We start from the raw sequence: 22,975 nt of genomic DNA, 5'->3' as shown, positions 1-22,975 counted from the left end.
TAAAAAAAAACTATTTTTAAGGCTTGAACCGGTAATCTCCGTGTCAGCAACTTTACCTTGGCGCCAAGGCTCCCTTCGACGTACCAAAAGAATGAAGAAAAGAAATAAAAATGGAAGTAGTATTTGGAAGGGAGTGGTAGAGTTTGAACGAGACAAGGAAACTACAGCTGTGTTTTGTACGAGGCCTGCGTTGTCGCGACGCTTATGACCACACGAAATATCCCTTGGTCACACTATTTTCGGGGCAAAAATGAGAGGTCACGAATTTCACAAAATCCACGTGTCAATTTCTCATTAAACGCGGTTCCTTAGCCCAAGTCCTCAACTGCGTATATAAATAGGGTACTCACGTCTCCATAACATTATGTGCTTCGCCGAGTCTCAACAAAACAATTCCTAAACAGACCCAAATTCTCTCTTCCCATCCCTTATTTTGCTGCTTAATATTCTTTGATTCACAAGTTCAAATCTTTCTTCTGTTAAAGAACAGTGAAGGAGGTCGCACTGCGATTCTACATCTGCTTATTTCACCAATTTTTGTAAGTTTAATTTCCGTTACTTTATATCTGTCTGTTTTCCTTTATGATTTTGCTCTTTGTCGCTGTTGATTTGGATAATGCTTGGCGTTATTGTGATTAAAGTTCTAATTTTCCCCCTTATTTTGCGGCGAATAGCACCTTCTTTGTACAATTTTCATAATTTTTCTGGCTGTTCGACCACATCAAAGGGCCCTTTAACAGATTGGTTTTTCTTTTGATGTTAGGAGAGCCCTTTTATTACTATTTAGGTTTGTCTTTGAAAAATTAGTGTTTGGTTTGTCTGTTGAAGAAAACATATCAAAGCTCTTAAACATTGTTAGACTTTAATTTCTTATTGGTGAAATTGCATGGATGAAATTGACAGAATAAAATCGGTTATACCTTAGATGCTGATTAAACCTATTTAACTATTTTTAATTTTTTTGAAAAAATAAAAACTTTTTTTGTTAGTTATGGCTTTATTCTATGCAGGGGTAGTAATGGCTTAAAAATACCACTCCCTATATTTTTTGTCTGGGTTTTTTCTTATGGAATTATTTGTATATGATTTACCTTCTCAAATGTTACTACTATTGTTTTTGTGAACTATGTAGTGTATCTCAACGTTCAACGACAAAGTGGAATTGAAAAATCTTTTGTATATTGAGACACATAGTAAACTTACACCATCATGCTTTGTTTTCTGCTTGATAGTTACATCGTCTTTCAATGCAGTTATCTGTCTTTTTCCTTATTGTTTTTTGAACTTTTGTTTTTCTGAAGGAAATAATTAGCTAAGCAAGATGAAGATAAAGATATATATGAAATATAAGAAAAGTAATTACAGATAACCAATAACAATCATATGAATAAACTAATTCTAAAAGGCTGCTACTAGATGTAGTATATGAATTTAAATAGTCCGATCTCCAATTCCATTATACATTTTTGATTTCTGATTCAAAGAGTAATTTGAAGTTAGTTGTCTTTTACTAAATTTACTGAAATTATAATGTCGCTTAGTGCCCGCCTTGAAGGCATGGCCCCTGAGTCAAAGAGTTTAAGAGTAAAGGTATTAAAACTGTATAGAACCACAATTTGGGGCTCATGTTTATCCTTATATTCCTACTCATACTTCCAGGAGCTACCCTTTTAGTTACCAGAATAGATATAAGGCAAGCTCTTTTGGTTCAGTATAGAAAGAGCCAACTTAAACATAGTAACAACCATTTACTGGTTTGTACCAAAGTTCAAAAGCACATACCATTTACAACTATCAAGGCCAAACTTCTTATTGTTTTCATTCATAATTGCTGATCTATATGCTAATTGGGCTTAGTTGTCCATAAAATTGTCAAGGCTTCTTATTGTTTTTTTCTGACCATCTTATTTCTTTTCAATATAATGAGCAGGTAGGAATCGATGAACTAATGGACTCTAAAGGAGGGAAGAAGAAGTCTAGTAGTAGTTCCTTATGTTACGAAGCTCCCCTTGGTTACACTATTGAGGACGTTCGACCAAACGGAGGAATCAAGAAATTCAGATCCGCTGCTTACTCCAACGTGAGTCAACTTAGCCTTCACCATGTGTATCTAAGTTGTTTATATCTTTTGTGTATACATGCTAACTGTTTGCTTATCTCTGTCTTTTTTGTATGCAGTGCACTCGCAAGCCATCCTGAGATTTCCCGTGATCTAGAATAAACCACCAAAGGTGGTTCAAGTAGACAGTAGTTTAATTTTAGAATTCTGTTCTTCTCAACTCTTTTTCTTCATGCCTCATCCTCGTGATAATCTCTTCCAAAAAGTAGTCCTTCCCAAGCACTCTCTTTCAAGCAAGATGGCCGTGCCAGTTTCTGCCATCGGATTCGAAGGATACGAAAAGCGTCTTGAGATTACCTTTTTCGAGTTAGGAATGTCTGATGGCCCGGGATGTGGCCTACGGTCTCTCTCTAAAGACCAATTGGATGAAATTCTGACACCGGCTGCTTGTACCATAGTGTCTTCATTGGCAAATGATGAAGTCGACTCTTATGTCCTTTCAGAGTCTAGCCTCTTTGTCTACTCATACAAGATCATCATCAAAACTTGTGGCACTACAAAACTGCTGCTGTCAATCCCACCCATTCTTAAGTTAGCTGATGCACTTAACCTGAAAGTGAAGTCAGTGAGGTACACTCGTGGTAGTTTCATCTTCCCTGGGGCTCAGCCATATCCACATCGTCACTTCTCTGAAGAAGTAGCCGTGCTTGACAGCTATTTCGGTAAGCTTGGCGCAGGCAGCAGTGCATATGTGATGGGTAATGCTGATAAACAACAGAACTGGCATGTCTATTCTGCTTCAGCTGAATCTGCCAATGCCAATAACCCGAATCCAGTTTATACACTGGAGATGTGCATGACTAATCTGGACAAGAAGAAGGCATCCGTATTTTTCAAGACTCACTCAAGCACTGCTGCTGAGATGACTGAAGTTTCAGGCATTCGGAAGATTCTTCCAGAATCAAACATATGCGACTTTGACTTTGACCCTTGCGGTTACTCAATGAACGCCATCGAGGGGCCAGCAATCTCTACAATTCACATCACACCTGAGGATGGATTCAGCTATGCAAGTTTTGAAGCAGTAGGTTATGATTTCAAAGCCGTAAACTTGACTGCCATGATCGAAAGGGTGTTGTCCTGCTTCGGACCTGCTGAGTTTTCTGTATCAGTACACTGTGACACTCCTGGAAAGGAACTTTACACTGAGTCCGGCCTGGACATCATCGGATACGCCTCTGGAGAAAAGACTACTGAAGTGCTTGGTGAGGGAGGATCACTTACGTACCTCACATTCAGTAGCAATGGTAGCTGTGGATCCCCCAGGTCAATCTTCCATTGCAGTTGGAGCGAGAGCGAGGATGAGGAGATGGAGAAGATATATTAATGAGAAATTTGTTTATTCTCCTTTTTAGTATGCAATACTATAGTTGGTACAGATCCAGCCATGCTTTTCTTATTGGTTTATGAGTCTAGTAGTATTATCAGGTTTTGTTGTTTATATTCAGTAATATGGTATGTCTGGGCATCAAATAAACAGTCTGCGTTGAGTCTATGCAGATCGCAGCTTTATGACGTTTGGTATCAATATTCAGTGTTATGTTGTGTAATAAAACTGTTTGAGACTGATAACATAGTGTTGTCACTGTGGATATATTTGTATTATATGTTCTATTGATGAGGAAATAGTTGTGTTGTATGTCCTATTGAAATCTTGCTCGTCAACTAAAATCGGCTCTCCCCGTTTTTGACAATTTTTTTTTTTTTATCTAAAGCACTTATTAGTAAACTGCTGACCTCATCAAGCAGCAATCTGTAACTTCTAAATAGTTCTTAAAAGTAGTTCTGAAATTTGAACTTTTCCTCAATAATGATTTTTGGAACAAATCTCTACGAGTGAAAAATGTTTTGAAATTTTTTATCAAACAATTATTGGATTGCTCGTTCTTGCTAAGTCACTTATTTCCAAACGGACTGCACTCTCAATCGGGGCTTAAAAACTATCAGCAAAACTACATCTCTATCTGAATCTCACTCTCCCCCTGAGTTATCCTGCACCACAAAATCCCAACAATAATCTTATAGTGCCAGGCAGTGAATCTAAATTAGGTTTTTGTTTTTGGCATTTATTGGCTTTGGATATATTTGCTTCTATATGAGCAGACTATGTGTTAATAATAATATTAGTGATTATTTATGTTCTAGAAAAGTCATAAATGGTGAAAGACAGAGGAAGAATATGGCGTTACAACCTAATGATTCTAAGGTTTTGTTTGGGCATGAGACAGAAGGGAGTATATGTTCCTCTTTAACTCTTCTAGTGAATACAGATGGAGGTTTTTATGCCATTGGATCAAATTCACATGTAAATAATCTGGACCGTCCATTTGTAAAGGATAAAGATTACACATTGGATTCTTTGGGCACATGACCAAGCTGAGTCACTGTATAGGTTTCTGTTATTTTATAGTCCAGTAAATTGTAGACACATGTATAGCTATTTACATTTTTCATTTATTTTCTTTCAGAGAAATACTTGTATAAATACAAACAAAGAGAAATGAGAAAGAACACAGAAAATTTTCCAATTCATTCGTTCATCTTCTACATGGTATCAGTCGCCACTTATATTCTGGACTTCTTCTGCTTTCTTTCTTTTTCATCTCTATTTCTTTTCTCCCTTCAATTCAAATGGTTTCTTCATCTGATGCTCCTTATCAGGATGGTGGTTCTAGCACCTCTCCTACTATTGATGCTAGCCATCCTTATTTTCTTCACCCATCAGATTCACCCGGTATGACTCTGGTCACTTCTGTCTTCGATGGTCGTGGCTATGGAGGTTGGAGGAGGTCTCTTCTCATTGCCCTTTCAGCTAAAAATAAGTTGGGCTTCAATGGGGCTAAACTCTATCACCTACAAAAGAAAATAAGTGACTTAATGCAAGGATCAAGTGATATTGCTGGCTATTTCACTAAATTGAAGCTATTATGGGATGAACTTGATGCTCTTTACACTACTGTTACATGTTCTTGTGCCTGCACATGTGGTGGCAAGGTGAAATTGGTTAAGTCTCTTCAAGATGAAAGGTTGATTCAATTTCTCATGGGCTTGAATGATACATATTCTCCTGTTAGGAGCAACATCCTGATGATGTCCCCTCTCCCCAACATCAACATTGCCTATTCTCTGTTAGTTCAAGATGAGAGACACTGGAAAAGCGTATGTGAATCCTCAGTTTCTTGGTGACTCTTCTTCTTTCCTAGCCACACATCAAAATATTTCAGGACAGAAATCTCAATCATCAGACTCTAAAGGGAAGAAGAATAACTTGATATGTTCTCATTGCAAGAAACCAGGCCATTCAGTTGACAAATGCTATCGAATAATTGGTTTCCCTTCTGATTTTAAGTTTACCAAAACTCCTAAGTTTCATGGATCTGTCAAGGGCAATGCTGTTTTGAGTTTCCCTGCACAACCTACAGGAAACACTGGAGGAAATCCTATTACACAAGACCAATTCTCTCAGTTAGTTCACCTGCTTAACCATGCACAGCTTGGTCACACATGAAGCTCAACCACAAATGTTAATGCTAATGTAGTGCAGTGTGCTGGTAACATCTTCAACAATCCTTCTGCTTATCTCACATATGCCAATACTCATTCTTGGATTATTGATTCGGGGGCTTCTGAACATATGTATTATGATACTAAGTTCTTTACTACTCTTTCTCCTTTACCTACTCTATTGTTCATTAACTTACCTAATTCCTTTGGGGTTAGGGTGACTCATAGTGGGACAATTACTCTTTTCTCTGATCTTGTTCTACATAATGTCTTATTTGTCCCTTCTTTCAGGATCAATCTCATTTCTATCAACAAGTTTTGCACCCAGTTCCATTGTCTTCTAATGTTTTCTTTTACTAATTGTCTATTGCAGGACCCTTTAGTGAAGACCCTTCTGGTTCTTGGTGAAGTAAGGAATGGGATCTATCATCTTCATTCAGCTCTTTCTAAGTTTTAGAGTTTTTTCAAGAACAATTTAGTTTCTAAGTCTAGTTTTTTAGCTTCTCCTTGTATTTCAGTTTCCTCTTCTGTTTCTGAATCAGTTCTTATTCCTGTAAGCAGCACTTTTGATGTAAAATTATGGAACATTCGACTTGGCCATATGCCTATTTCGGCAATGAAGAGAATCAGTTTTATTTCATCTTCTACTCTTGATTGTCCATGTGATGTTTGCCCTTTAGCAAGGCAGTCTAGATTGCCTTTCCATTCGAGTTATATCAAAATTACTGGTATTTTTGAGTTAATTCATTTGGATACATGGGGACCCTATAAGTCACCTACTTATGATGGTTTCAAATAATTTTTTACCATAGTTGATGATTTTAGCAGAGGTACTTGGACTTATCTCATGAGCACTAAAAGCAATGCCTTCTCTTTGATCAAATATTTTTTAGCTATGGTTGAGAGGCAATTTAATACTAAGGTTAAAAAGATTAGATCTGACAATGCTCTTGAATTGGGAGGGGGTTCTAGCATTTCAGAATTCTTTGCTTCTCAGGGTATTTTACATCAAACCTCTTGCACTGCTACCCCTCAATAAAATGGAGTTGTTGAGAGGAAGCACAGACATCTTTTAGAGACTTCTAGAGCTTTATTGCATCAATCTAAGTTGCCTATCTCTTATTGGGGTGAATGTCTACTCACTGCTACTTTTTTGATCAATAGGTTCCCTTCCTCTGTTCTTAAAGGTCAAACTCCATATCAAATTCTTTTTGGAAAGCCTCCATCCTATGATTATCTTAGGTGCTTTGGGTGTTTGTGTTATGCTTCTACTCTTACACATAACATGTCAAAATTTTTCCCTAGAGCTATACCTTGTGTTTTTTTGGGATATACCCATGGAAAAAAGGGATATAAGCTCTTGGATCTTAACACCAAAAGAATTTTTGTTTCCAGGGATATTCAGTATCATGAGTCTGAATATCCCTTTTCATCTATCACCTCTATTTACTTCCCCTTCTCCTCCATCCTCCATAGTTGAGTCTACGTTTTCTAGTCCTAATCCTTCTTCCAGTTCTCCTCCTTCTTCATCTTCTTCACCTCCTTCCTCCTCTTCTTACCCTATTTCATCCCTAAGTCCATCTACCTACCCTATTTCATCCCCCAGTCCATCTCATGTTCCTACTTTAAGAAGATCACAGAGGGATCACATCACACATGCTTATCTCTCTGATTACATCTGTGGTTCAGTAGTTCTAACTGATTTAACTACTACTTGTTTTTCCCATCCCATCCCTCTCCCTATTTATTCTTTCACTTCTCTTTCTTTGACTAATCAACAGATGTTTAATTCTATTTTCAACACTTTTGAACCTACTAGCTTCTCTCAGGCTGTCCAACATTGTCACGACCCAAAATCCTAACCTGTCGTGATGGCGCCTATCTCAATATTAGGCAAGCCGAAAATCTCAATGAACCACAACTTCTAAATCTGAAAATATAATATTTAAATAAAATCCGCAAATCTTACAAATACCGATATAACCACTCCCAAAACCTGGTGTCACTGAGTACATGAGCATCTAATATGAATACAAGTCTGAAAAATACGGTCTATAATAGTCTGAGACCAAATACAGTAAACAAGGAGATAGAGAAGGAGAGACAAGGTCTGCGGAATACGGCAGCTACCTCAAAATCTCCTGAAAATCAACTGCGCGAAATGATCAATACCCGCTATGTCCGGGACATCTGGATCTACACACGAAATGCAGGGTGTAGTATGAGTACAACCAACTCAGCAAGTAACAATAATAACAAAGGAACTGAAGATAATGACGAGCTGCATAGTTATAGTTCACCTTCAGTAATTCCAGCAAAGAATAGACATGCTTTCAAATCCGACAGTTTAAATCAAATCAATTTTATACAGTCCAATTTCATGTAATCCGGATATAAAATCTTTCAGAGATTTCACAACAATGACAGATAGCAACCAAGTGCAACAACAAATGCAAAGCAAGTACAGCCTATCAGGCAACAGTCACTCAACTAATCATAACAACTCAACCACTCGGCTCTCAGCCCTCAGCACTCACACTCAATGGGTACCCGCGCTCACTGGGGGTGTACAGACTCCGGAGGGGCTCCTACAGCCCAGGAACTATAATCTGCACGGACAACTCACGTGCTGCACGGACAACTCACATGCTATAATATCTTGCACAGACAACTCATGTGCCATAATATCCTTACCTCACCGACAGGCCATCGGCCTTACTCAGTCCTTAACCTCTCTAGTCTCTCGGGCTCTCTAAAATCACAAAGATCAGCCTAAACAAAGATAACATAGTGTATCAACAAATATCCAAAAAGACTGAGGTATAATACGCAAGAAAAATCATGACTGAGTACAAGACAACAATTAGCAAATAATTAGTACCGACTGGAATAAAATGCGCAAATTTGGTCAACCGATCTACTATCACCCAAATAGCATCAAACTTTCTCAAAGTCCGTGGGAGCCCAACTACGAAGTCCATGGTAATACGCTCCCACTTCCACTCCGGAATTTCAAGTCTCTGAAGCAATCCTCCTGGCCTCTGATGTTCATACTTTACCTGTTGATAATTTAGACACCGAGATACAAACCCAACTATATCTTTCTTTATTCGCCTCCACCAATAGTACTGTCTCAAATCCTGATACATCTTCGCGGCGCCTGGATGAATAGAGTACCGCGAACGGTGAGCTTCCTGGAGAATTAGCTCGCGCAAACCATCTACATTAGGCACACATAGCCTGCCCTACATCCGTAATACACTGTTATCTCCAATAGTGACTTCCTTGGCATCACCGTGCTGAACCATGTCCTTAAGGACAAGCAGATGTAGATCATCATACTAGCGCTATCTGATGTGATCATATAAAGAAGACCGAGAAACCACACAGGCCAAAACTCGATTCGGCTCGAAAACATCCAATCTAACAAACTGATTAGCCAAGGCCAGAACATCCAAGGCTAAATGCCTTTCTGTTATCGGTAAGTATGCTAAGCTGCCCAAACTCCCCGCCTTACGACTCAAGGCATCGGCCACCATATTGGCCTTTCCGAGATGATAGAGAATGGTGATATCATAATTCTTAAGCAACTCCAACCACCTTCGCTTCCGCAAGTTAAGATCCTTCTGTTTAAACAAATGTTGTAGACTCCGATTATCGATATATACCTCACACTGGACACCGTACAAGTAATGCCGCCAAATTTTAAAGGCATGAACAATAGCTGCTAACTCAAGATCGTGGACTGAATAATTCTTCTCATGTACCTTTAACTGTCTGGACGCATAGGCAATCACCCTACCGTCTTGCATCAGCACTGCGCCGAGACCAATACGCGACGCGTCACAATACACAGTATAAGACTCTGAACCTGTAGGCAACACCAATATTGTAGCTGTAGTCAAAGTTGTCTTGAGCTTCTGAAAGCTCTCTTCACATTCATCCGACCACCTGAACGGAGCACCTTTCTGGGTCAATTTAGTCATAGGCGATGCAATAGACGAGAAACCCTCCACGAAATGACGATAATAACCGCCCAAGCCGAGAAAACTCAGAATCTCAGTAACTGAGGATGGTCTGGACCAATTCTGAACTGTCTCTATTTTCTTCGGATCCACCTTAATTCCTTCACTGGACATTATATGTCCCAAGAATGCCACTGAACTAAGCCAGAACTCACACTTAGAGAATTTTGCATAAAGTATCTCCTCTCTCAGCCTCCGTAATACAATACCCAAGTATTGTGCATGCTCCTCCTAGCTACGTGAGTACACCAGAATATCATAAATAAATACTACTACAAATAAATCAAGATATGGCTAGAACACACTATTCATCAAATGCATAAATATTGTTGGGGCATTGGTTAGCCCAAAAGACATCACAAGAAATTCATAGTGGCCATAACGAGTTCTGAATGCCGTCTTCAGAATATCCGAATCACGAATTTTCAATTGGTGATACCCAGACCTCAAATCAATTTTGAAAAACACCCTCGCTCCCTGAAGCTGGTCAAATAAGTCATCAATACGCGGCAAAGGATATTTATTCTTGATTGTCACTTTGTTCAACTGTCTATAATCAATGCACATTCTCATAGTACCATCTTTCTTTTTCACAAATAGATTTGGTGCACCCCAAGGTGACACACTAGGCCTAATAAACCCCTTCTCAAGGAGTTCCTGAAGTTGCTCTTTCAATTCTTTTAACTCAGCCGGTGCCATACGATATGGAGGAATAGAAATAGGTTGAGTGCCCTGCACCAAGTCAATACCGAAATCAATATCCCTGTCAGGTGGCATACCCGGCAGGTCTATAGGAAATACATCCGGAAACTCTTGCACGACCGGTACTGAATCAATAATAGGAGTATCTGCATCAACATCTCTCACAAATACCAAATATGATAGAAATCCCTTTTCAACCATACGTTGGGCCTTCAAATAAGAAATTACTCTGTTAGGAATAACATCTAGAGAACCTCTCCATTCAATCTTTGGCAACCCCGGCATCGTCAACGTCACGATTTTTGCGTGACAGTCCAGAATAGCATGACATGGAGACAACCAATCCATACCCAGGATTACATCGAAATCAACCATACCGAGTAATAAGAGATCAACTCTAGTCTCCAGTTCCCTAATAGTTACCACACACGACCGATACACATGATCCACAGTAATAATATCGCCCACCGGTGTAGATACACAAACAGGTAAAACTAAGAACTCACAGGGCATATCCAGATAATGAGCAAAATATGATGATACATATGAATAAGTGGAACCAGGGTCAAATAATATAGAAGCCTCCCTGTGGCACACTGAAACAATACTTGTGATCACTGCGTCTGAGGCAACAACATCTGGCCTGGTAGGAAAAGCATAGAATCGAGCCTACCCGCCACCTGATCGGCCTCCCCCTCTTGGGAGACCCCTAGCTGGCTGACCCCCACCCTGAGCTGGCTGGGCGGGTGATGTAATTGCTGGTGCTGGTATCGTTGGTCGAGAACTCTGTTGTGGAGCCCCACTCAACAGCCTAGGACAATCTCTCTTGAAATGACCCAATTCTCCGCACTTGAAACAACCCCTCCTCTGACGGAACTGCTGCTCCTGATAACCCGAAGAATTACCTGTAGAAGCTTGAGCAGACGAGGCATGATGAGAACTCTGTGCTGGTAGTGCACTGAATGAAGACTAGCCTGAGTGAGCACTGTAAGAACCGTGGCTAGATGATGCACCACGATGAGCTGGACGACCCACCTGAGCGTGTTTGTAAGAACGGCCCCTACCGCGGTAAAACTGACCCCTTGAAGGAACACCGCTGAAATCACCGGAACCACGAGGCCTCTTAGCCTCCCTCTCAACCCGCTCCTGGCTGCGAACCATCTCAATCTGATGGGCAATGTTAACAACCTCGTCGAAAGTAGCACCAGACACTCTCTCTCTAGTCATGAGTAATCGCAGCTGAAAAGTGAGGCCATCTATGAATCTCCTGATCCTTTTCCTGTCTGTGGGAATCAATCAGATAGCATGACGGACCAATTCTGAAAATCTCATCTCATATTGTGTCACGGACATATCGCCCTGAGGAAGCTGCTCAAACTGCATGCGCAGCTCCTCTCTGCGGGACTGAGGCATGAACTTCTCCAGGAATAGACCGGAGAACTGTTGCCACGTAAGGGGTGTTGCACCGACCGGCCTACACCTCTCGTAAGACTCCCACCATCTGAAGGCAGCCCTAAAAAACTAAAAAGTAGTGAATGAGACCCCACTGGTCTCTAGAATGCCCGCTATCTGAAGCATCCGATGACACTTATCCAGAAAACCCTTGGCATCCTCTAACTCAGCACCTCTAAATGGTGGAGGTCGAAGCCTCTCAAATCTCTCAAGTCTCCTCTGCTCATCATCTGCCATAACAAGAACTACCGGGGCCTGAGCAGCTGTAACCGGCTGGGCTGGTAGTGCTCCCGATATATGAAGTCCTTGTACTACCTGGTCTGGAGTATGGGCAACAGGGGTATGAATACCTCTCCGGCCTGAGAAGTGGCAGGTGTGGCCTGAGCCGAAACTACCTAAGCAATACCAGTGCAGGCTGCCAATATCTGGGCCAAAGTCTCCTGAAAGCCTGGAATCTCAATGGACAAAGCTGGTGCCTGAGCTGATCTTATCGGCTCAGCTATATCCGGAATCTGCTCCCGAGCTGGAGCATTTGGTGGTACTACAGGTGCTGGTCCAACTGTGGTACGAGCTACACCTCGACCTCTACCTCGACCCCGGCCTCTAATATGACTACAAGTCTGTAAAATACGATCTATAACAGTCTGAGACCAAATACAGTAAACAAGGAGATAGAGAAGGAGAGACAAGGTCTGCGGAACATGGCAGCTACCTCAAAATCTCCTGAAAATCAACTGCGCGAAATGATCAACACCTGCTATGTCCGGGAACACCTGGATCTGCACACGAAGTGCAGGGTGTAGTATGAGTACAACCAACTCAGCAAGTAACAATAATAATCAAGGAACTCAAGATAATGACGAGCTACACAGTTATAGTTCACCTTCAGTAATTCCAGCAAAGAATAGACATGCTTTCAAATCCGGCAGTTTAAGTCAAATCAATTTTATACAGTTAAATTTCATTTAATCCGGATATAAAATCTTTCAGAGATTTCACAACAATGACAGATAGCAACCAGGTGCAACAATAAATGCAAAGCAAGTACAGCCTCTCAGGCAAAAGTCACTCAAATAATCACAACAACTCAACCACTCGGCTCTCAGCCCTCAGCACTCACACTCAATGGGTACCCGCGCTCACTAGGGATGTACAGACTCCGGAGGGGCTCCTACAGCCCAAGCGCCATAATCTGCACGGACAGCTCATATGCTATAATATCCTGCGCGGACAACTCACGTACCATAATATCCTTACCTCACCGACAGGCCCTCGGCTGTACTCAGTCCTTAACCTCTCTAGTCTCTCGGGCTTCTCTGAAATCATAAAGGTCAGCCCAAACAAAGATAACATAGTGTATCAACAAATATCAAAAAAGACTGAGGTATAATACGCAAGAAAAATCATGACTGAGTACAAGACAGCAATTAGCAAATAATTCAACAAGTAGGCGACCTCTGCGGGTCCCAATAGTACTATAACATAGCCTAAGCATGATTTCTAACATGATTTACAGTCAAATTTCTTTAACACATAGAGAGCATATAACTAACAATAAAGTATTCAACTATACAGTTTCCACGGGACGGACCAAGTCATAATCCCCTCGGTACACGCTCACACGCCCATCACCTAGCATGTGTGTCACCTCCAAAATATTCACATGACACAAAATTCTGGGGTTTCATACCCTCAGGACCAAATTTAAAACTGTTACTTACCTCGAGCCGTGAAATTCTTATTCTGCAATGTCCTTTCCTCGTGAATTGGCCTCCCAACGCCTCGAATCTAGCCCTAAATAATTCATTTCAGTCAATAAAATTCATTGGATTTAATTCCATAAGAAAATACTAATTTTTCATAAAAATCCGAATTTTAGCTCAAAAATCGTTCGTGGGGCCCACGTCTCGGAACTCGGCAAAAGTTACAAAATCCGAAGGCCCATCCAACCACGAGTCTGCCCATACCAATTTTACCAAAATCCGACTTCAACTCGACCTTCAAATCTACAAATCTTATTTCCAAATTTCTAAGTTCCAATATTCGATTTACACCTCAAAATCATGTAATCTAGTTGGATTATTCGATGATAATTTAATATTATGGAGTAGAAATGATCGCAAAGGACTTATCTCAAGTTTTCCTTGAAAATCTATCAAAAAGCGCCTCTCCTCAAGCTCCAATTTGTCAAAAATGGCGAATGGGACGAAGTCCTTGTTTTATAATTCTGCCCAGACATCCTCGGTTCTGCCTCGATCTTGGCCTTCGATCGAGGTCATCGATCCTGGGTCTCGATCCTGGGCCTCAATTCTGGCCCTCGATCCTGGCCCTCGACCCTGGTCTTCTACCCTGCCTTCGATCGTGGCCGTCGACCCTGGGCTCGATCGTCGCTTGATTCTGGGCTCGATTTTTGGGCTCGAATCTGGGAGAAGAAGTTTCCAGCATAAGAAAATTGTTGCAGCTGTTGTAGTTCAATTTTTGATCCGTTAACCATCCGAAACTCACCCGAGGCCCTCGGGACCTCAACCAAATATACTAACAAGTCCTAAAATATCATACGAACTTAGTCGAATCCTCAAATCACCTCCAACAACGCTAAAACCATTAATTACACCCCAATTCAAGCATATTGAACTTTGAAATTTTTAATTTCTACAAATGACTCTGGAATATGTCAAATCACGTCTGATTGACCTCAAATTTTGCACACAAGTTATAAAACAACTATAAATCATAAATTGAGCAGTAAATGGGGGAACGAAGTTATAATACTCAAAACGACCGGACGGGACATTACCAACATCTTGATTGGCAGCAAGCTATGACGTCTTAGATCAAAGCTCTTGAGGATAATCAAACGTGGGAAGTGGTTGAATTACCTATTGGCAAGAAGGCTTTGCCTTGCAAATGGGTTTACAAAGTTAAACACAAATCTGATGGAAGCATCGAAAGATTGAAAGCTAGATTGGTGATTAGAGGTGACGCTAAACGTGAAGGGATTGATTTTATTAAAACCTACTCTCTCGTGGTTAAAATGACAACTATTCGATGCATTCTTGATGGTGCAATTAAGAAAGGCTGGTCATTGTCACAATTAGATGTGAATAATGCCTTTTTACATGGGATTTTACAAGAAGAAGTATATATGAAATTTTCTGCCGGTATACCTGCTCCTAGTCCTAACCATGTCTGTCGTCTTAAGAAATCACTTTACGGTTTGCGACAAGCATCGTGACAGTGGTATGCTCGACTTACAGCTGCTTTGAATTTTAAGGGGTTTTCTTCTTCTTTGAATGATTATTTCCTATTTTTCAAACAATCAGGTGATTCTATATCTATTGTGACAGTGTATGTTGATGACATACTATTTACTGGCAACAATCCTACAAAGCTTTCTCAACTTAAGCAATTCTTAAATGATGAATTTCATATTAAGGATCTTGGAGACTTACATTATTTTCTTGGTTTGGAGGTTCTTCGAGAATCACATGGCCTAATTGTTTCTCAACGCAAATTCACCCTTGATCTCATCTCTGATTACAACTGTGGTCATTTACCCTCTGTTTCATCTTCTTTGGATCCATCTTGCAAACTTTCTGCCGATTCAGGGGATTTGCTTGCCGACCCCTCTTCTTATCGCAGGATTGTTGGCAAATTGAACTATTTAACTCATACTCGCCCAGATCTCTCTTTTGCAGTGCAACACTTGTCTCAATTCATGCAAGTTCCTCGACTTCCACACTTTACACCAGCCCTTCGGGTAATTCGATATCTTCATAAAGATCCTGGTCAAGGGCTTTTCATGATTGTTGATCCATCTTTTTTTCTCCGATGCTGATTGGGCGTCTTGTGTTGATTCTCGAAGGTCTATAAGTGGTTATATTATCGGTCTTGGAGGCTCACCCGTTTCTTGAAAATCCAAAAAGCAAGCTTTTGTTTCTCTATCTTCAGCAGAGGTTGAATATCGTTTAATGAGGCGTCTTGTTGCTGAGTTAACATGGTTGGATCATCTCCTCAATGATCTTTCAGCTCCTCTGACTCTCCATATCCCGGTTCATTCTGATAGTCAGGAAGCACTCCATATCGCTCGGAATCCGGTATTTCACGAACGAACAAAATATGTGGAGCTCGATTGCCATTTTGTACGGCAACAATTCCTCTATGGCTTGATTTCTTTGAGTTTTGTTCCATCATCTGCTCAAATCGCAGATATCTTTACAAAGCCCTTATCTGGGCCTTCACATAATTTCATCCTTAGCAAGTTGGGGCTTTCTTCGCTCCCCTCCAACTTCAGGGGGTGTTAATATTAATGATTATTTATGTTCTAAAGAAATCATAAATGGTGAAAGACAGAGGAAGAATATGGTGTTACAACCTAATGATTCTAAGGTTTTGTTTGTGTCAGAGACAGAAGGGAGTATATGTTCCTCTTTAAGTCTTCTAGAGAATACAGATGGAGGTTTTTATGCCATTGGATTAAATTCACATGTAAATAATCTGGACCGTCCATTTGTAAAGGATAAAGATTACACATTGGATTCTTTGGGCACATGACCAAGCTGAGTCACTGTATAGGAGTTATTTTCTGTTATTTTATAGTCCAGTAAATTGTTGACGCATGTATAGCTATTTACATTTTTCATTTATAAATACAAACAAAGAGAAATGAGAAAGGACGCAGAAAATTTTCCAATTCATTCGTTCATCTTCTACACTATGAGTAATAGCATTTGAAGGCTCATTGAATAATCTTATTCGAATTAACTGCACATCAGACTACTATAATTGTACATTTCTTTTATAATAAAACTTTTTTCTAATCTTTAAACTTAGCTGCACTATTTGGCATTATTAGGTTTCCCATTGTATGTAAGCAATTAGTTGCCACGTCTATAATGATTCTTGAATGTCCACCTGTTCTTTTTAATTCATCAAAATGAATTTCACTTTTCCAAAATAGAAAATTTCAAATACATAAGGTCCAAAGGAAAAGAAGCAGGATTAATTTTCACTTCAGTATTTAAATTTTCCCCTGTCGAAAGCCAGTTCATTAACGAATTTTCCAAGTATAAACAGAGAAGTACCTGAAAAAGGAAAGTGAGATGGCCAACTTAGAACCATTTTAATGGTAAAGAAAACTTCTGCCACCAAATTGTTAACAGCTAGAACCTCCCAGTTGTTGACAAAACTTAGCAAAAGTCACGGGCTCAAAAGGAAGTCTATGTAATAAAGATAAATAGAAGAGACGAGAGAGCATGCTATGGTAGAAAAGATACAATTGTTTTCTATTTCTCCAATCTTAGAAAATATTTAAAGTAAATCAGCTGATCAACTCTAGGCTGAGCTTTTAGTGAAATGCCTACCACAAGAAACATGAAGCATAAGCTTCAGCAAAAACAGTTGGGCATCCACCAACTACAACCAAAACTGGAAACTACATACAAGAACAATAGCTCATCTATACTCATGTCACAACTTTATCAACTATCTTGTGCTGTTAGTTAAGCTTGTTCTCTCTAAACAAACAGAATGAACTGAACAATTTTGAAACCCATTCTCCATTAAGTATTTTGCGTTATCTTATAACAACGCTGTTCTGGAGATTTCTCTTGGTTCAGTAAGGTCGAAATTTTCTTGCAGCCCTCAACTGCTGTATCCGCTTCTTATCCTGCTCAAATTTGCTCTGCAGCACCATGATCTCTGTGCATAATACAAATGTGAACAATGATAAGTCACAAACAAAAGAAACAGGAAAAAAATCATATTGAGATTTTAATCTCTTGCACCAGGGGAAATTGGCAACTAAACAAATGAGAAGTACATTAGAGTAACATAGCAAGTTTCAAATTATAGCAGGTCCTTCAGATGAATGGATGGGTCAAGAAACAATCATTATTACTAGGACGATGTATCAGATCAGATTTACTTTGTATGACTTAGGTTCGATATAAAAATCAAAGTTGAACAGGGAATCCTACAGAGCCCTTGACGGGAAAAATGACAAACTGCAAATAGAACAATAGAAAGAATCAATAGGCAGTGAGACCAGAAAACATAGGCAACTTAACCAGTCCAATTTTTATGTGAATGAAAGATGATCCATAATTCCATGATAAAGGGAAAACAACTAGTAGTTCCACGATAAAGAGGGTTTAAATCTTGAACAAGCAAAATTGTGATACTATTTGAGGTGGTTTTCAAGAGGTAAAATTCAATGCTGTAGATTATTTCAGGCTCTTTCACTATCTGTCACGAAAGACAGAAACTGCTAAACCAATTCTGCATCAATTTATCAAAACAATGCTGCTTTTCAATCATCCTAATAATTTTTTTTTCTTTTGAGAATGTAATGAAGCAATGGACGGGCAGTACAACCCCAGGCAATATGCATCTTCAATTCAAGCTTAGAAACCACAACCTTTTCATCAGAAAATGTAAATACTTTTTCACCTCAAACTTAAATGTGATTGTTTGGATAACATCAAACTTTTGATTTAAACTTTTACCTTTTATAAAATATTTTTCTATAGGATAATCGAGGAAAACAAAGTCAATTTTGAACAATATGGAGCAAGAAGTTGTTGACAAAAGCAAAGATGCAGTAAACATACCATTTCTTTTTGCTTCTCTCTTCTGAAACCGGTAGAAATCTAATCCCACATCATTCTTTTTCTTTTTGGCCATATTATCCATAACAGCAGTCTGAGAAACAGAACCAACTGCAATTCCAGTTTCAGAATCCGTTGTCTTCTTCCTGCCTTTGTGGTGTACAACAACGGTCCATCCACCTTCAGCAGCACGGGCTTCTTTTTCTTTCCTTTCCTGTATGTATCAGAATAAAAAATATGACAATGGGAACAAAAACATAATTAGTCGTGGGCAAATCAGCATATACAACCATTAGAATATAAGAACATGATTAGTTGTGGGCATATGAATAAACTTCTATGACATGTCATTATGAGGTGGTCACAAGAAACAAATTCATCAGTACAGGCTGATGCAAGAAAGGGCCAAAAGATAAGTGCAAAACTCTTTAAAGACTCAGTCCAGCATTTTCTTTTAAATGAAAAAAAGCTATAAATACCATAAAAACTTTTTCCACTATGGATATGACAGCTCATGAAAATACGAGCATTCTCCCTATACTTCGAAAAAATCATTAACAGCAACAAATGGCATGATAATCTGGAAATATAGAGTACCTGTTCTTTTTTCGCCTCATGATCAGTTATAAACTCATCAATCCTTTCTTGCAACACCTTTATCCCTGGCCTACTCTGATAATAATCTGTAACCCACTCTGCACCCAGAAAAAGGAAATTGACTCTTTATAAGGCAATCAATCTAATTCATACTTTTTTCTAATATAATGTCATTTCTTGCTGCAGTTCATCTCAAAAGAATCATTTTTTCATATAGCAAGATGCCGAGAAAAATAACTCCTAACTTAAATAAAACTAGGCATGTGTCCATAATTTTTCAAAAAAGAAAAAGAAATATACAACAGCAAGAACTTCTAATTTGCCGTGAAAGATTTGAATGAGTTTCTCCATAACATATTTGATGAGGCAAATCTCATGTCAAATCACAACGAACATAACAACAGAAGCAACAGGAATTACTTTTATATGATATAAAGAGAAATTCATACTTCTCACTCCTTTAGAGTAATCCTCATCCCCTGAAGATAGCTCATAAATCTCTTCATCTTCAGCTTGTTCTGTCTTCTCAGACAAATCATCCTCAGCTATTGAAGATGGACGATCCTTCTCAACAATTTTGTGGGGCTCTTTTGACTTGCCTAGGGGAGATAGACAGTCTTGCAGAAGTTATAAATCATCAACATCAAATATTTTGTTTGATGAATAACATCAAAAGATTGCCAATAAATTAAAGCGTGTGATGGTTGTTGGGTATAATTATGAATTTATAACCTCACATACTTGTACAATAAGTAGGTTGCATATAACTGAAGCAAGTGTAATTCATTTCAATTGATATAAGTTATATTTCACTATCTTCCAGCATTTGGAGTGCTCTCTCCGTCAAACCATATGGTTTAAAAGTGCTAAGTGTTTCTAATGCAATACTCATAAGCTTTTAAATATTTTAATAGACTCCTAGGAAAGTACAAAACTGTTATTGTTTCCTTGAAAAAAATGTATTTTTGGGAAGAACAATCAAACTTCACTTCTTTCTCTTGTTCTTTGATCAGGTAAAGGACTTCACTTCATTATGTTCAACATGTGAAACTTTTCGATTGTTTAGATGCTAACATATTTAGACACTAAGGCATGCCAGCAAGTGATACACACCGCCTGCTTGAGAGAAAGTTTATTTACTTACACTAATTACTCAACATCGTTTAGTTCCTCACTTGTTTTAAATTTGACGTACATGATTAATAAATAAAGAAACAGAAATATGAAAACTCGAGAATCTATTTTCTCCATACCTTTTTGTCGTTTTGAGAAATCATTACCCTCAGTTTTCCCAGCTTTCTTTTCGCTTTTTCTCTTCTTTCCCTTCGATTTTCTTTTCTCCGGCTTATCAGGTTCACTCGATAAGGTATTTTCTTGACCAAGTCCATCCTCTACGTTATTAGATTGATCAACTACACCACTTTCAGCAAGTGTGTCATTTTTCCTCTTTTTCTGCTTTGATGATTTGCTCTTTTTCTTTTCCCCATCTGCATTATCTAAATCATCTTCTAAAAACCTCAATAATCATACAGGCCAATCCCAGCAATTTATGCTCCGAAATAAAATATTAATTAAATTTTCCAGACCACTACCTTTATCATATGATAGATGGCATTCATCTATTTCATCCTTGCTTCTTCTGTTTTGCAGTGTCAGTTTCTTCTTCTTCCTATTCTTTTCTTCTGTTACCTTAGCAAAATTTTCCTCTACAACAAAAGGGCATAAATCAGCATTGTTGTCAAGTAAATACTAAACATAGAAAAAGATGATGAATAAACAAGGAAATGAGTGAAGAAATCCAAAAGATCCTATAAGAAAAAACTTTGTTTCTAGTTCAACTAATCTTTGGGCTCTTTACTACAACATCTTGGCTCATCGAGACACTATAGATAATGTTGAACCCCATATCTATAATTACTGTCCTTTTTCAGGGCATCTATGAAGAGTGCTGATACTAGTGCATAGAAGACATTTGCTTCATACACAAGTGAGTGGTGAGCCCAGAAAAAATATATTGGGACTTTCATCCACCTGCAATATTCCTAAGAGGAAAAGAAAAGCCCCCTCTAGAGGAGATAGAGCCATATTGCAACTGAACCTCCCAGAGTTTCTTCATAAGACAAGACCTCAATATGGAAAACTGAATAAAAGCAAACAAGATAAACCTCATGGCAATGCCCCAGGGATTTAGTATAGTGGTAAGAGCACAACAATGATGGGTGGCACACATCACCGGTTTGAATCTTGCCACAGAATCTAGTATCTAAGTGGAAAAGTCTGTTTATGGCTAATAACCAGCATTCCTGGAAATTTCCAGGGAATTAGGATTTCAAGTTTGCTGTTGCATGTGGAACCTAATACTACTATGCTAATGAGTAGGAAAAGAAATGTTGCACAGCTCAATTATAATAGAATGAGGAAGCTCAATACTAATCCTGAAACTGAGTGTGAGCAAGTGGATAGGCTCATAAGTCATAATTAATTTGAAATGTTAAAGAAAACCTTTCCTAGTTCATTGAGATTACTAATTTGTGGAGTATATTGTGATGATTCTTCCATCTATAATTACTTGAAACTTGAAGTGTTGTATGCAACGAGCAGAAGTGACTGCTTGCCAATGCAAATAGTGGAGAAGGAGCAAAAATCCAATTATAGTATAATAGTGCTGTCGAGGAAAGTCTACTAAACTCAGTCTTCTCAACTCCTCGCTCAGATATAATATAGTATCTAATTACAGCACTTGACAATTTGCAGGTTCCTGAATGACAGGGATTTAAGATGGGGTGGTAGTTGCTGATTATTAGAGATACTGAGTTTATTAGTCAGTTTGAAATGTTGCTATGAAAAATCAGAAGCAATTGAATTATGCTTTCGACATAAACAAGAAGATGAAGATCAATTAAAGACCATACTGTTCAACCTATTAGGAACCCAAGCAGCAGTAGTAAAACAAATTCAGAGGCAGCTCGAAACCCTGAGAAAACAGCTTCGAATGTAATACTACTTCTCAACAAACTATAAAAAAGATTCTTTTTTTTCCACAGATTAGGTTGAATATGTTTCAATTGTTCACTATTATATTTATAACACATAGGTAAGCCCAATAGGTTAGCAGTGCACTGAGATTCAAACTCAAAATGTGACTTTGTTGCTACTTGGGGTTTATTAGTTGGAAGAAAGAGAAAGAGAGAAACTTTGGTAATAATACCATTTTGAACAAGGTTAGAGTTTATAGTCAGGGATTCCGCATCTTTGTTCTTCTTTTTCTTTAGCTCCTTCTGCAAGTCCTTGGCTCCCATCTTCCTCTCTTAGAAATCTGGATTCCAAATTAGGAAAAAATTATTCTAAAAAGAAATAGAAAAAAGGCAGAAACTTTACCATAGGAACAAAGTTAAACATTAACCAGAAACTTTACCGAGAACTGTAGAAGTAGAAGAAAAAGAAGACTTGAGCACTCCACTCAACGAGAATATGGGAGAGAGGCGGCAAGGCAGTGGACGGGGGAATCACCGGCGATTTCTTACAGCCGCCAAAGGCGCGGCGAGGTCTCTGAAAGTATTTAAGTTTGAGAGTTGTAGGAGACGGGAGACTGAAGAGATGATACACAGGGTATATGGAAATAAAATGTGAAAATAAAAAAAGTACACCTAAAGTTTTAATTACAAAACTTTTAACCCTCTATTCTACGAACACATACTCCATTACCCCTTTTTTTTGTTCTTTCTATTTGAGTTTGTCTTTGATTCACGAGATGTTTAGATTGGTTTTTAAGTTCGGTTAAATCAGCTTTTAAGTTTTTTAATTTTTTTTAGTATTTGACAAAGTTAAAAAGTATAAAATAAGTTTAAAACGGCTTAAAAAAACTAAAAGCAATTAAGTTAGGCAACCCCAACTTATTGTTTTTTGGCTTAAAAGTTATTTCTGCTGAAACGACACTTTTTTTAAGTCAATCAAAACGGGCTCTTAAG

General features: G+C 38.7%; 3 protein-coding genes across 9 annotated transcripts; 2 read left to right on the top strand and 1 right to left on the bottom strand.

Annotated features, from left to right (window-relative positions):
* Positions 1–2,184: 2,184 nt before the first annotated feature.
* On the top strand, positions 2,185–3,790 carry LOC107783528 (S-adenosylmethionine decarboxylase proenzyme-like). Its single transcript, XM_016604508.2, has one exon. The coding sequence runs from the start codon at positions 2,292–2,294 to the stop codon at positions 3,444–3,446; it is 1,155 nt and encodes a 384-aa protein (XP_016459994.1). The 5' UTR covers positions 2,185–2,291; the 3' UTR covers positions 3,447–3,790.
* Positions 3,791–4,298: 508 nt separating this feature from the next.
* Positions 4,299–15,037, top strand: LOC142172007 (uncharacterized). The gene is made up of 10 exons (XM_075235756.1): positions 4,299–4,482; positions 4,588–4,670; positions 4,781–5,188; positions 5,253–5,584; positions 5,630–5,879; positions 5,997–6,027; positions 6,142–6,351; positions 6,517–6,621; positions 7,019–7,311; positions 14,636–15,037. Exons 1-10 carry the CDS (start codon positions 4,299–4,301, stop codon positions 15,035–15,037), a joined length of 2,298 nt encoding a protein of 765 aa, XP_075091857.1.
* A 2,024-nt stretch (positions 15,038–17,061) lies between these two features.
* Positions 17,062–22,598, bottom strand: LOC107765719 (uncharacterized). 7 transcript variants are annotated; one of them, XM_016584397.2, is made up of 8 exons: positions 22,423–22,598; positions 22,216–22,323; positions 20,600–20,713; positions 20,261–20,503; positions 19,457–19,606; positions 19,008–19,105; positions 18,414–18,624; positions 17,062–17,502 (listed from the first exon to the last, which is right to left on the bottom strand). In XM_016584397.2, exons 2-8 carry the CDS (start codon positions 22,304–22,306, stop codon positions 17,417–17,419), a joined length of 993 nt encoding a protein of 330 aa, XP_016439883.1. In that variant the 5' UTR covers positions 22,307–22,323; positions 22,423–22,598; the 3' UTR covers positions 17,062–17,416. The 7 variants fall into 7 exon arrangements, with proteins under 7 accessions (XP_016439883.1, XP_075090852.1, XP_016439878.1 ...); XM_075234751.1 differs by having other exon boundaries at positions 20,261–20,494; positions 22,423–22,596; XM_016584392.2 differs by having other exon boundaries at positions 19,457–19,624; positions 20,261–20,515; positions 22,423–22,590.
* Between the last annotated feature and the right edge of the window lie 377 nt (positions 22,599–22,975).

This window comes from Nicotiana tabacum, chromosome 17, assembly GCF_000715075.1.
Source record: "Nicotiana tabacum cultivar K326 chromosome 17, ASM71507v2, whole genome shotgun sequence".
NCBI lineage: Eukaryota > Viridiplantae > Streptophyta > Magnoliopsida > Solanales > Solanaceae > Nicotiana > Nicotiana tabacum.
Note: the sequence above shows the minus strand (reverse complement) of the source record. Positions and strands in the feature narration are given on the sequence as shown.